The 13387-nt window shown below is 39.3% G+C and overlaps 1 protein-coding gene across 1 annotated transcript in view; it reads right to left on the minus strand.

The window, feature by feature from the left end:
• Nucleotides 1–13387, minus strand: part of LOC128745356 (tachykinin-like peptides receptor 86C) — a 113923-nt gene that overhangs the window by 43558 nt on the left and 56978 nt on the right. Inside the window, exon 4 of the mRNA XM_053842402.1 lies at nt 12682–12816. Within this exon, the coding sequence (XP_053698377.1) occupies nt 12682–12816 (135 nt within the window). The remainder of the gene's footprint in view (nt 1–12681; nt 12817–13387) is intronic.

Below are 13387 nucleotides of genomic sequence, written 5' to 3' on the forward strand. Positions count from 1 at the left end.
TTTAAAGTTTTAGTTTAATGTATTCTAATTTCCATTATGTCTTACTAAACACATTATTGGCGGTTACAAACAAATGATGGCCATGGTTATGGGTATAAACGTCCTTCAGAACTTGACCCTTCTTTATCGACAGACTTCGCAGTCGGTTATTAAAGTACAGAAAAATTACGGGGCTAGTGCAAAGATCCTACTAACTCTGTAGCGACACCGCCTAGTCGAGATTCGAGCATACGACGACTGGCTTGGTAGGACAGCAGGTGAAATACTGGGCGGGTAAATTGGTGAATTGGGTTGCAGTAGTTTACGGTGTTCAACAGATCATACAACGAGAAATATTTTTAGATTACCTGCGCACACTTGAAACCAAGTAGAATCACAAAACAAACGACATTAAAAACATAAAGAATTATAATGGTCCTATGTTGCTACCCTGTGGGACTGCAGAATGTCAATAAAAACTGTATAATGCAATAGAGCCAAGCTTTACTGTGAGTTGATAATTTGTAAGATTTGTCTGACGCAAACAAATGAACCCATCAAAAACTCCCAAGCGGTTCAGTCTTTCCATCGCACTATGGGCAAGAAATTAAAATTGCGGGACAAAAATATTTGCGGTAAAACGGCATGTCTCAGCTCAACTTTTTGAATGAAAAAATGATGCACCTTAACAACAATTTAAGCAATAACTTTTTAAGTAAATCTTTTTTCACCTTTTTTACCACTTTTTTCATCTTTTTGGTTTCAAAATATTAAAAATAAATTAATTTCAAGTATTTTTACTGAACATATAAAACTTCTACCTTTTACCCATTTTCAGAAAAAGACCTTTGTTTATAAACGTGCCCCCAAATCACGTTTCTTCTTGTAACATGTTTATTTTAACAGAAAACTCAATGTGATGTGCTAGGAAACATTTTGCACATAAAAGAGGAGTATTTTTGCTGAAAACTGTTTTGCTTTATCTGCATGAATTAATAAGATATAACTGATTTTAAGTTAAAAACCGTCTGATGAAAAATTCGAATATCGTAGCTATCTGCAAGTATTTGCCATTAGTTTGCATACCAATTTGAAGGGAATTGATGAAACCAAATTTATATTTTAGAGAACCCTTCAAAAGAAGCATATTTTTTTTATTCAAAAAGTTACCGAAGACCATATTGAGCTGGGACATGCCGTTTAACCGCAAATATTTTTGTCCCGGAATTATAATTTCTGGCCCATAGTGCATCGTGATAGAGTTTCATCAAAAACGATTCAGTGATTACAGTGATATCTTTGGTACAAAGAAGAGCGCCAATAACAATTTAGGCACTCTTTTCAAAAATCTAAAGGCCTCTCATCGATGGATTGGTAAAAATCTCAAAATCGCACATTCAACTGTATCCCAAGTCATCAAGCTTCAGACTACCAAGTGGAAGGATAGTAGCGCTAGGAATGTTGGCACCACAAATCCGGGAAATGCGAGAATGGAAGTTACCCATTCAAGCGTAGCCCAATATTTCGATTCGGGAAGAGGCAAAAACAGGAGAAGTTTTCAATTTATTTGGTGCAAAAAACTTTGGCACGTTCTGGACTACCGAACCGGAGTGATAAACATCAAATCCGGCACCAGACAAATGCCGGGATATACTATGTTACCGCCTCTAAGTTTACAGTTCCGGAGAATATACGCAAAAAGTTGTCGGAATTCCGGTGCACGTTCGAATTAATGAAATCGTTGAAAGTAACCAAATCCACTGTCACCAACATGATAAAAGGGTTTGGGGAACGTTTTTCGACAGCCAGAAAACCCGTGCGCCGGATGTCGCAATGATGATCGACAGAGTGACCAGCGCCACCCAAGCGGAACCCCAGCCTATCCGTTCGTGAAGTTGCAAACTTCAGTGGTCCAAATTTCATCCTTTATTGGCTTGCTATAATAAAAATAAAACAATAACTTATTTGTATTAGGAAATATAGACATAGTTTCTTCAGCAAAGTTGTAAATAATGTAAAAACCAGCAACTTTGCAGATGAAATAAATTTTCTATCTTTATCGAGTGCTGAACTATAGAGCATTTTCTTTGAAACTTCTTTAAAAATTAGTTTTTCATACTTAACTTTTGTTAGTTGCATTTTACAAGCATACATTGTTCTAGGCAATTATCGAAGCACTCAAAACACACGTTTTTGCAGAAGACCGCAAATCTCTTCGACCTTTACTTGCTAAGTTATCGCATATTGAAGTTTTAAATTTATATTGCTTCACGAGCCTATGGAGTAAAATGGGGCAAGTGAATTTATTTGTTTATTTGTTTATTTGTTTATTTGTTTATTTGTTTGAAAAAAATATCATCTAACAAAGTGGTTGTCTTAATGATAAAAACGAACAATACACAAACACAAAGAGCACAGCTATCTACGAAGCCGTGACTTAAACGCTGAAGTGGTAGTGTTGAAATCAAATAAGTCAGCAACTGCGTTGAAACTTGCCGACATATATCGGATAGGATCATGTTGTCCGTACGATGCACTTCGATGGGGTAAAAACAAAAGATTCCTGGGCCTCAACGGTCTTTCCGGTGCGTACAGGTTTAGCTGCTGCAGAATACTCGGCGCATCAATTTCGCCGGACAGAACTTTAGCCACAAACACAGCTTGCGCTTCGAATCGTCTACGTTCCAGAGTCTGTATTCCAAGAAGCTGACAGCGCTCGGTGTATGCTGGTAGCTGGAATCGATTACGCCATGGGAGGAAACGTAGAGCATATCGCACAAATTTCCGCTGCACGGCTTCTATTCTCGAAATCCAATTAGCATTGAAAGGACACCAAACGACCGAGTTGGTCTCAAGAAGAGATCGCACAAGGCAACAATAAAGCGATCGAAGGCACACGGGATCCCGAAATTCCTCAGCTATCTTAAACATAAATCCAAGTTGCCGATTCGCCTTAGCGATTATTTCATTGTAGTGTGGGCCAAATGTAAGCGGGGTATCCAAGGTTACACCCAAATCACGAACTAGGTTTACTCTAGCAACTGCCTGACAACACATTGTGTAATTAAATATCACTGGGCTGGATTTCCGGTGAAATGAAATAACACAGCACTTCTCGATACTAACAGTAAGTAGATTTCTGGAACACCACTGCATGAAAATGTCTACTAAACTCTGGAGTTCTAAACAGTCTGCGGTACTCCTGACGATCCTAAACAGTTTGATATCATCTGCAAATAGCAAGTGGTAATCGTCTGGAAGCAAGGCCGATATATCGTTAATAAACAGCATGAAGAGCAGCGGTCCTAGATTGCTGCCCTGCGGAATACCGGAAAGATTCGTAAAACATTCAGATTGTTGATTACCAATCCTCACACATAGCATTCGATTTAACAGGTAGGATCGAAACCATCGCACAAGCGCAGAATTAACTCCAAGTTCCTCCAATTTGGCCAGTAATATGCTATGGTCAACCCGATCGAAAGCAGCTTTCAAATCCATATAAACCGCATCAATCTGGGCACCTAGGCTCATGGTTTGTAAGCATGTTGTAGTAAATTGTATAAGATTTGTAGTAGTCGAGCGTTTGGGATAGAATCCATGTTGGCCTAGTGAGACGTAGTGTTTACAGCTTGTAAATAGGGCATCGTGTATGATTATTTCAAACACTTTAGAACATGCGCAAAGAGATGTTATACCTCTATAATTTTTTACATCTCTTTTGTCACCCTTTTTATGCACAGGGAACATTACTGAAAGTTTCCATAAATTAGGGAACAGACATTGTTGAAGCGACAAGTTAAATAGCAGGCACAACGGGCGTTTAAAACTATCGACACATTTTTTCAAAACGCATGCTGGGATTCCATCAGGACCAGCGGTAAATGAACATTTCAGTTTGTTAATGGCAGCTTCGACGTGACTTTCGGTGATTGCTGACATATTGAAGTCCAAGACGTCTCTAGGAGTGTTACATAATGCCGCATTAATTTGGGCAGTTGTAGCAGCGGAGTCATGGAAATTATGTTGAAAGTGTTGGGCAAACAGGGTACATTTTTCTGTCATTATGCTGCCACGTCTATCGCCCAAAAACATATCCTTAGGCAATCCTTCCTCCTTCCTTGTACTGTTGACGAATGACCAGAATATCCTCGGATTTAATCTCATATTGTGCTGCATTCGATTGGTATATCGCTTATATAAATAACGATTATATTTCCGATATAAATTACTCGCATGATTGAATTTCTGCTTCATTAAAGTATTACGTAGTCTGCAGTATTTGCGAAGTGCCAGGGACCGTTGTCGCTTAAGTTGTCGTAAACGAGAATTCGACCATGGTGGTTTACATGACTGTCGACGGGGAGGAGTGCAATGAGTGAGTGTATCGTTAACAATATCGTTGAAGTAGGCAATAGCATCGTCAAGAGGATTAGATTCTAAAAATCGCCAGTCGGTTTGAGAGATAGCGTTGCTCAGAGCTTCGAAATCGGTTTTGCGAAAGTCTAAACACATCTGAACTGGTGCTTCTTCGAATTGAACGGGTAAAGTTTGGTGCACCGTTATCTCCAGCGCTGGGTGATTCGGGTCGAGAGGAACCAGTGGCTCAGTAGCTTCTAACAGCTTGCATAGGGTCTCATTATTTGTCAGGATCAAATCAAGAAGGCGATCGTTGTTATTTATCACGTGGTTAATTTGAGATAAATTGTACAAATTGAAGCCATCCAACAAGTCGGAACTAGCAGCAGTGACAGACGAATTGAGATAATCAATGGAAGGGGCATTGTTGTTCGGGCGAGTCCACCGCAGTCCAGGTTGGTTGTAATCGCCAAGTAGCAACGACAAATCATTCGGCTGTAAGCGAGACATGATAGAGCCGATGGAATTCACATGGTCATCAATAGCATTGGCGTCAGTTCGACGATATGGAGGTAGATACATTACACCAACACTGACTTTGCGAGTTGGCGTGGTTATAATCACTCACAGCTGTTCGATTGTGTCACTGACAGGTGTCGGATCAACGTAGCTAGTTAACCGACTAGAGACAGCAATCAAAACTCCTCCACCGCGTGTCTTGGTACTGTTAATGCGACTGCGATCACACCGATAAACATTATAGGCGTTACCGAATAGTTGCGCAGAGTGAATCTGAGCATCCAGCCACGTCTCCGTTAGTACAATCACATCGTAGTCGCGTTCGGTGGCTGCTAAGAAGAAGTCATCGATTTTGGTCCTAAGCCCGCGGACATTTTGGTAGAATATCCGAAATTCAGGAACATTACTGTCGAGTTGGTGATGGTCAGTTGCTAAATGCTTGCAAGGTGCGGGGATATCAGGTGCCGAATTGTTATTGGTAGAAAAATACTTGCCCATACTAGCAAGCTGGAAGACCCCTTCTCCGCAGTCATACACAGGACCGGGACGGCTGATGAGCGCTGGCTGCAGTGGCACGACTGTGATGAGCGGATTAGGGGCTTCCAAATTGCTTGATTCAGTGCGTCCCGGGTACGATCCAGTTGGTACGTAGTTCGTGTGATCAACAACGGTATGCGATGAATCCGCAGCCGCAATTAATTTATTGGTGTCAAGTAGGGAGTGGTTGAGGACTGTGGTAGGACGGACTCTGCGGTTCGTGGAAATTTTGATGCTTTTGGACCCCAAAAATCCTTCGAGCTATTTCTTTCTTCGAATTGTCGAAAGTAAATGCCTTGCGGCCAGTTGTTTGCATCAAGTGCAGTTTCCTTATATTGAGGGTCAAATCCAACTTTGAACGAAATAAAAGCAAACGAATTCAAATCGGCGTCTTTTTTAACGAGCTTTCGAACCACCGGTTGTACACCTGGTACACACTCTTGCACAAGGGCCGATATTTCGTCGTCGGTCACATGCGGAGCAACACGCGATAAATAAAGCCAAAATTTTTCCGCCGGTTGTGGGACAGTATCTACTAATTTCGGAAAATTTTCGATATTTTTAGTTCCGCTGACCAAATCGGAAAGCATTCTTGGTCGCTTTGGTGTTTCACTCGGCGAGATGATCCTTGGGCGTTTGTTTCGACGGGTATTGGTCGAAGAATCAGACGTTGCGTTTTCTGAAAACTTGTTCGAAATCGACCCAATGAAAGTCGTAATTTGACCAAGCTCTTTTTTAACATCATTTATGCAGCTGTTAATTGATTCTGCAACGGATGAAATAACAGCAACACTGCTATCCGGTGTATTTTCTGTCTTCAAACGATTGACCGAATCCAAACATTCGTTGCAAAACCAAAGTAAGTTCGTTTGTCCGTTGAAAAAATCCAAATTTGAACGAACCCAGCCGAAGCATTTCATGTGAGCAACGCGGTCACACAAATGGCATTTCATTATGTTGAGATTCTTGATTGGGTCGCAACATTTATAACAGTTTTTTTCCATCTCAGCAGAAACTTTACGGTTGTCGGGTTGCATAACTAGAGGCGATATGGGAATCCAATTCAAAACTAGCAGCTTACAGGGATAGAGCACGGGCGGCGTTTCCAGAGCAAAAAGGTCGATGAAGCTTGTAACTTTTGCTCACAGATGGCGCTGCAGCAAGAAAAATGCGCGTAGGGGTGTAGACAAGTATGTGTATAGAATAATAGCAAATATCACTTCACTCAAAATAGCACGAAATGCACAAAATACACTTGAACTACACGAACTGTACGATAAGTGAAGTTTCGGTAGATCAATAATCAATCATTCATGAAAAACAGAGTCTGAATTTCGATGTAATTTGAGATTGAACACGGAGATCAAAACAATCACTCAAGCGTTACAGACAGAGTTGCCAGTTATAAAATCAGTGCTTCACCTTAAAGCTTTGGTCGAGGATTATAAACTTGTATAGGTGTTGCTTGTCCCCAACCCCCAAATGTGAGTACCACAAGCATACGCTTTATATAATTCGCGTTCACTATAGACTCGATACACGTCCACTTTTTTGTTTTAGTTGATAGACACATAGTTTCTTCGGCAAAGTTGTAAAAAATATAAAGGCAAACAACTTTGCTAAAAAATAGCATTTCTATCTCTATCGAGTGCAAAGCTATGGAGACTTTTTTTTGAAAATTCTTTAAAAAAAATTTTCATACTTAGTTTGTTGATTGCATTTTAGAAGAATATATGGGTCTAGGCGAGTATTGAATGACTCAAAACTTTTGTTTTTGCAGAAGGTTGCAAATCTCTAGGACCTTTCCTTACAAAGTTATGTTCAGACCATACGTGTGAAGAAGCCAACCAATGCAATCTTCAACATATTTTTTTACTTGGCTTTTCATGGCGATCCTGCCAGGAGTTTTCAAAAAAAAATTGTTGAAACTAGGCCAGCATATGAAACTGGTCTGGCTTGGCAGGTTATCTGTATTTTGGTTTGAAAAATAGCATTTCCATTGCAACCGAGAGCATCAACCCAAAAAGTTTACGTGAATAAATGTCTCATAAAAAGATCTGCTGCTTTTCCTTAACCAACACGATTGCTAGGTGCCGGATTTGGGCACCCTGCCATAGTGAAACAAACGCGATGAAGCGGTTTGGCGTCAGCAGCATGTATTGTGTGCCCTGTACAGAATATGTTGGCAGGAGGTACATGAAAGGTCTAGCAATTCTGACGCGGTCATACGGAAGCTTAGCTGAATACTTTGTCTATATTCTATCCGGATTAAACAGACTTCAAAGCAGCATACGATACAGTCGATCGAATTCAGCTATGGCATATAAAGCACGAATACGGATTTCCGAGCAAACTGACGCTACCAATCAAAACAATTTTGGATGAAGTTACGTGTTTCGGTTTTCGGATGCGTTTTCGAGACACGGTAAGAGCTAAGGGGGCTTATCCTGCAAGCAAATTAAAATCGTCCTCAAGTGGGTGATTCGACAAGGGCGGGGGCTTCGAGGACAACAAGAGTAGCGCACTTAACAATTCGGTAAGAAATGCTGAACGGATGTCATCCGACTCATGCAAGTTACCCCAGGATACCACACGAACCATTGCTTATCAAGAGATGGCGCTTGTCTAGTGGTAATAAAATCAAAATTTCTCTCGTATCTATGTTACCCTACCTAAAAACAATCACCAATCACGTTTCATTTGTGAATTGTGATACAGTTACTCTGTTATGCTTAATTTTCATGACTTCTGCCCAATTCTGATAAAAAAAAACTTTTTGTATACCTCTCCATAGCATCAGACTACCATTCTTCCGTGAGCCGTGGAAAGCGAATTTGATACCGTACGAGAGCCGGGACCTGAATATATTTGCGACATTCCAATTCAAAGAAATTAAATTTCGCAACATGAACGCGATTAATAAAAACAATGTTTACCAACTATTTATTGGTTCAGGCGTCAAACGTTGTATTGCGATAATGAGAGAGTACTGTTGCTGCGCTGAGTAAAATTTATTGTCACGCAAAATTCGGCTGTTTCAAATATGTACAATATGTATTACGAAGTAACGACATCTGTTGTATTCAACAGGGAAACATTGATAGTTTCAAGCATACTCTCACGCATGGCGCATGATGGAACACTAGTGCCAACTTCCGTTCTTTATTATCAGAAACTAGAGGTGATGTCCTATTTTGACTGGCGTCTGTCTGACGTCGTGCGACAAATTCTTACCAGGAAGCGTTAAGCGCTTTGAGAACTTATTAACTTAAAGAAACTTATAAGAAATATGAGACTACTTCAATGAAACGAGTTGTGGAGTAAAATTATACAAAAGCCATTAGATAGTCATAGGTCTTGCTTGAGGCCCAAAAAATCTTTCTGGAAAGTTTGGAAACGTGAAATGGTATTTGCAGTGAACATATATTACGCATTACTATATTCTAGCTGTAACTTGCATGCATCGCCTCGCGTCTAGGGTGATTTACGTATTTCGGACGAGTGTAAAGCGCACACTATTTTGGACCTTTTCATTTTATTTTACCGTAAATGTCCAAAATAAAGTATGTGAGGAATTCTCGCTGAAACGGGGCCACACACGAAGGTCACGAGGTCTTCAAATATTGGAACTTTTGTACTTCAGGGGTAGAGAATGGTTAAAACATGAGAATTACACTTTTAATGCCTGGAGACAGTGAAGCCCTCGTTCACCAAGGGGCTCGACAGTTTAAAAAAAGCAGAATTTTTAGCAAACCTTGAGATCTGCATATATCATGTGATAGTTCCTAAATTTGCAATGAAACTGCTAACAAATGGCTCGGCTTTCTAAAGAAGAAGAACAGGTCTTTCAAACGGAGTAAAACTTTTTTGGCGACCATTTTAAATGTTGAATTTTACCAGAAAACCGCCATTTTCGCCATGAGCCCCTAAGCGATTTTCATTTTAAGACCACCATTAGAAAGCTGAGAAAAAATGCTGCAAGAAACATTCATTAAATTAGGCGTGCATTGGAATTGACTAAATGAAACAACCACATGTTCACAATTTTTTATAATTATTGTGATATTTCGAAAATATGCCATGAAATCAACTATAGACGACACGCTTTTGTAAAGAGGAAGGATATAGGGCTTGCAAATGAAGTGAAAAAAAAGCGTCCTTCTTGGATTTGGTTGCCATGTTGGATTTTAGCAAAGAATCGCCATTTTCGCTATGATAAGCCCAACCAATTTTAATTTTAAAACCATCATTAGAAAGCAGTGGAAAAATGCTATAAAAAACATTCATCAAATTAGGTGTGCAGTAGCATTAACTAAATGTAACAATTAATTCTGTAGCAAGGGGTAACAATTCTCATGTAAAATTAAATCATACTTGCAGAAAACTAATTATTTCATTTAATTAATGCCACTGACACCTAATTTGATAATTGTTTCCCATAGTATTTTTTCTCAGCTTTCTAATGGTGATATTGAATTTAAAATCGGTTGGGGCTCTCATGGCGAAAAAAGCATTTCTTTGATGAAATCCAACATGGCGACCAAATCCAAGATGGCCGCCAACCAGTTGAGTCGAGTAGTCGAGTTGAATAGTCAAGCCTAGCAGTTGAATCAAGTTGTCCAGTCAAGCAGTCCAGTCGAGCTAACAAGCCGAGCAGTTAAAACGAGTAGTCTAGTCAAACAGTTGAATTGAGCAGTTAGGTCGAGTAGTTCAGTCGAGCAGTCGGGTCGAATAGTAAGTCGAGCAGCCGATTCGAACAGTCTAGTCGAGCAGTTGAATCGAGCAGTCGAAGCGAGCAATTGAGTCGAGCAGTCGGGTAGAGTAGTTAAGTCTAGTCGAGAAGTTGAATCAAGCTGTTCAGTCAAACAGTCAAGTCGATCTATCCAATCGAGCAGTTGAGCCTAGCAGTCGACTCGAACAGTCCAGTTGAGTAGCCCAGTCGAGTAATCAAATCGAGTAGTCTAGTCGATCAGTTGAGCAATCGAGCTGTCCAGCAGTCGACCAGTAGAACCCATTGCTACGAAATCATGACGTCCTGTCAGAGACCTGTTTTTGCCTTCGGACACGTCTCTTATATATACAGTAATGTTCCGATTTTGTCAGCCCCATGTTGAATTTTGGGCTGACAAAATGGGGAAACTGACAAAATCGGGAAATATTTTCGAATTTTTTTTTTCAAAATTCAAAACTTAAGACCTTGCAATATCGAAGACTTCTACTAAAAATTAAATTTTAATGCTTAATCCACACTGGTCCAGAACCTTTTTTGGTGCGCATTAGCTTCGAGCTAGAAAACTGGGTCTATTTATGGAACCTTCGGAAGAGTTTCTTAAAATCAACAGTTCTATCGTTCAACGGAATTCAAATTTTGAATAATCCCCTTAAAAGTGCAATAAAAAAATTACTTCTCTTCAGTTTCAATATAACACATTGATGTGTTCTGCAAAGTTTTACTGCATATTATTGCAAGAAATTTTGCTGAAGACAGTAACCTTCTATCTCTTTAGCAAAGATAGAAAAATTCTATTTCTCATATAAGAAAAATCGTTAAAATCAGTTTTTCAATTCTAGCTGTTTTTGTAGTTATTGTATGACTTTTTCTTGTTTAACAAAGTTGTACTAACAGTAAAAATACACAACATTGCTGAATATAGCATACCTCTATCTTTGCTTGTTTAGGAACTGTAGAACTTTTACTATAAAAACACCCTGATTTTGACTCCGAATTACTCGCAAGAAGGCATCATTTTATTCCAAAACTCTTCCCAGAGAACCAGAATAGTTTTAAGCAGGCTGAAAAGTTTTATAAATCATGTTTAAAAGCACAAAAGTTAATCAAAATTTATAGGCCGACAAAATCCGAATAAAAAGCTGATAAAATCGGGGGTAGACAAAATCGGAACATTACTGTATAGATAAAAGATGGATAGAATAAATATTTTATATTATATATCTTTATAGTTCAAAGATAAAAGTAACTGTAGGTCCGTAAAAAATTACAAGTCTACAACATTCGAACCCACCGAATAATAAAAAATGAAGAAATTGTTCGGGTAGATTTAAAAAGAATCCGTTTCTGTACCATACCCATGCGTGGAAAATTAAAAACCATTAATCTTAGGTTAAATGTATTCAATCCATTCTCCCATTCAGCTTGAATAAATATGCAGTGCAACGAGTTTTCCGCGATTATCTCGCACCAACATTATCCTATATTGGTAATATTATTATTTCCTCGGGAAAGTTCAGAGTCCAAAAAGCACAGCACAATAAGTGAAATTTCCAAAGAACACTTAAAGCGTACCAGCAGCAAGGAAAAAGCCATTTCAGATTAAAATCAGCAAGTATTTAAATCAGCTGTGCCAACCTTGCTGGGAAATGTATGATAGGAGCTAAACGAGGTGAAAACGCACATGTGGTAAAATATTTTTTTACGTACGGAATTATATATTATCGTGGATTTACTGTGATTCCGATGGAAAACACTACATTTTTACCACACCATGTTTAGCTCATCATTACCGACAATAATCCGAACGGGCTTACTTAAATCAATTTCCAATAAATTTTCCCCAAAAAATGGAAGTAAATTTTATTTTTAGACAGCAAACAGTATTTATTGAATCATTATAAAAAGCTGTCACCCAACTCAATTGAAAATAAACCTTCACGGTGGAAAATTAATTCTATATTGTGGAAATATTTTTGCAAAGTGAGCAATTTTCACAGCGGCGAAAGCTGGAAAACCAATTTGAATAATTGATGGGAAAGGTAGAAAAGGCTCGAGTGAGTAACGGAAGCTGTGACAAACGTGGTGGATGATAATTAAAGGCATCGGTCGGCAGGCCGGAACCTGATGACATGCCGCGGCGCGGGCGAGGGTTTCACCGTCCATTACGTCCGAGCTGCGGACCGGAATCTTTTTTTTTGCAGGTCCATCAATTTTGTATTACTCGCTCTCAGACGGCATCATTAAAAGATACTGTTTCCGATTCAGGCATTTTATGCACCGTAATGAGCGGTTCAAATTTTAATTTTCAACACCACCACCGTTTGAAAAGGATTTATTTAAATAAAAATCTTTAAATATTGATCTAAATGACACGTTTATTGCAGTGAATCTTTTGCATCTTAGCTTCAAGTGCAATTAGGATTCTAAGTTGGAAATGTACTTGTTAAATCACTGCAGTGCTTTAAAAAGTTGATCTTGTTTGAATGCACAGCAAATCAAAACTATTTTCAGTGATCGAAAAATCTGTAAATGTAATCGATTTGAGAAAATCTTACCGTTTCGTCATTACGGTTGAGTACATCAAGCAAGGCGCAGCCAGAACACAACTAAGCACCCAGATGATAAGCAGGAAGAGGCGAGCCTTCTTTCGAGACGTTCGGTGCCGCAGCGGATGCATGATTGCAATGTATCTGTAGAGAAAGTATGAGAAAAAACAGAATGAAAATAAATATGATATTCTCATTTTTCCCAAGTGGCACTATGACTAACTAGCTAAAGGCAATTACTGTGAAGATAAAACAAGTTGAGAACCCTCAGAAGAAATGCTACTAAACAAATAGACTTTCAGGGCTTTCAACCCACAACTAAACATCAAGATTGAGGTTATGCTATCCACTGAGAGTTTCATTCACAGCGGTTGTCATCTTTCAGTACCGTTTGATCTACGAAAAAAAACATTCAAGAAGTTCATGATGTGGTTTCCTGCTTATCTCGAACCGTTTTTTATTCTGCCACCTAAAGTGACTCAACGCGTTTACGCACCGCAATTTACCACGCAAAAGGTCATTATCACGAGCTGCGGTTAAAACGGACCAGAGACTCCCGAATAAGGCACTGAACTCGAAAGTGAACTCTGATAAACAGCGCGTCACAGTTTTTCTCCTGACCACGGTCAACACCGACACGCACGAAACAGAGAATTAATGGCTATATAAAGCACTAACTGTCACCCCAGCAGCGACAGTTAACGTTCTAGTGTTG

The sequence above is a fragment of the Sabethes cyaneus genome, chromosome 1, assembly GCF_943734655.1.
Source record: "Sabethes cyaneus chromosome 1, idSabCyanKW18_F2, whole genome shotgun sequence".
In the NCBI taxonomy this organism is placed as follows: Eukaryota; Metazoa; Arthropoda; class Insecta; order Diptera; family Culicidae; genus Sabethes; species Sabethes cyaneus.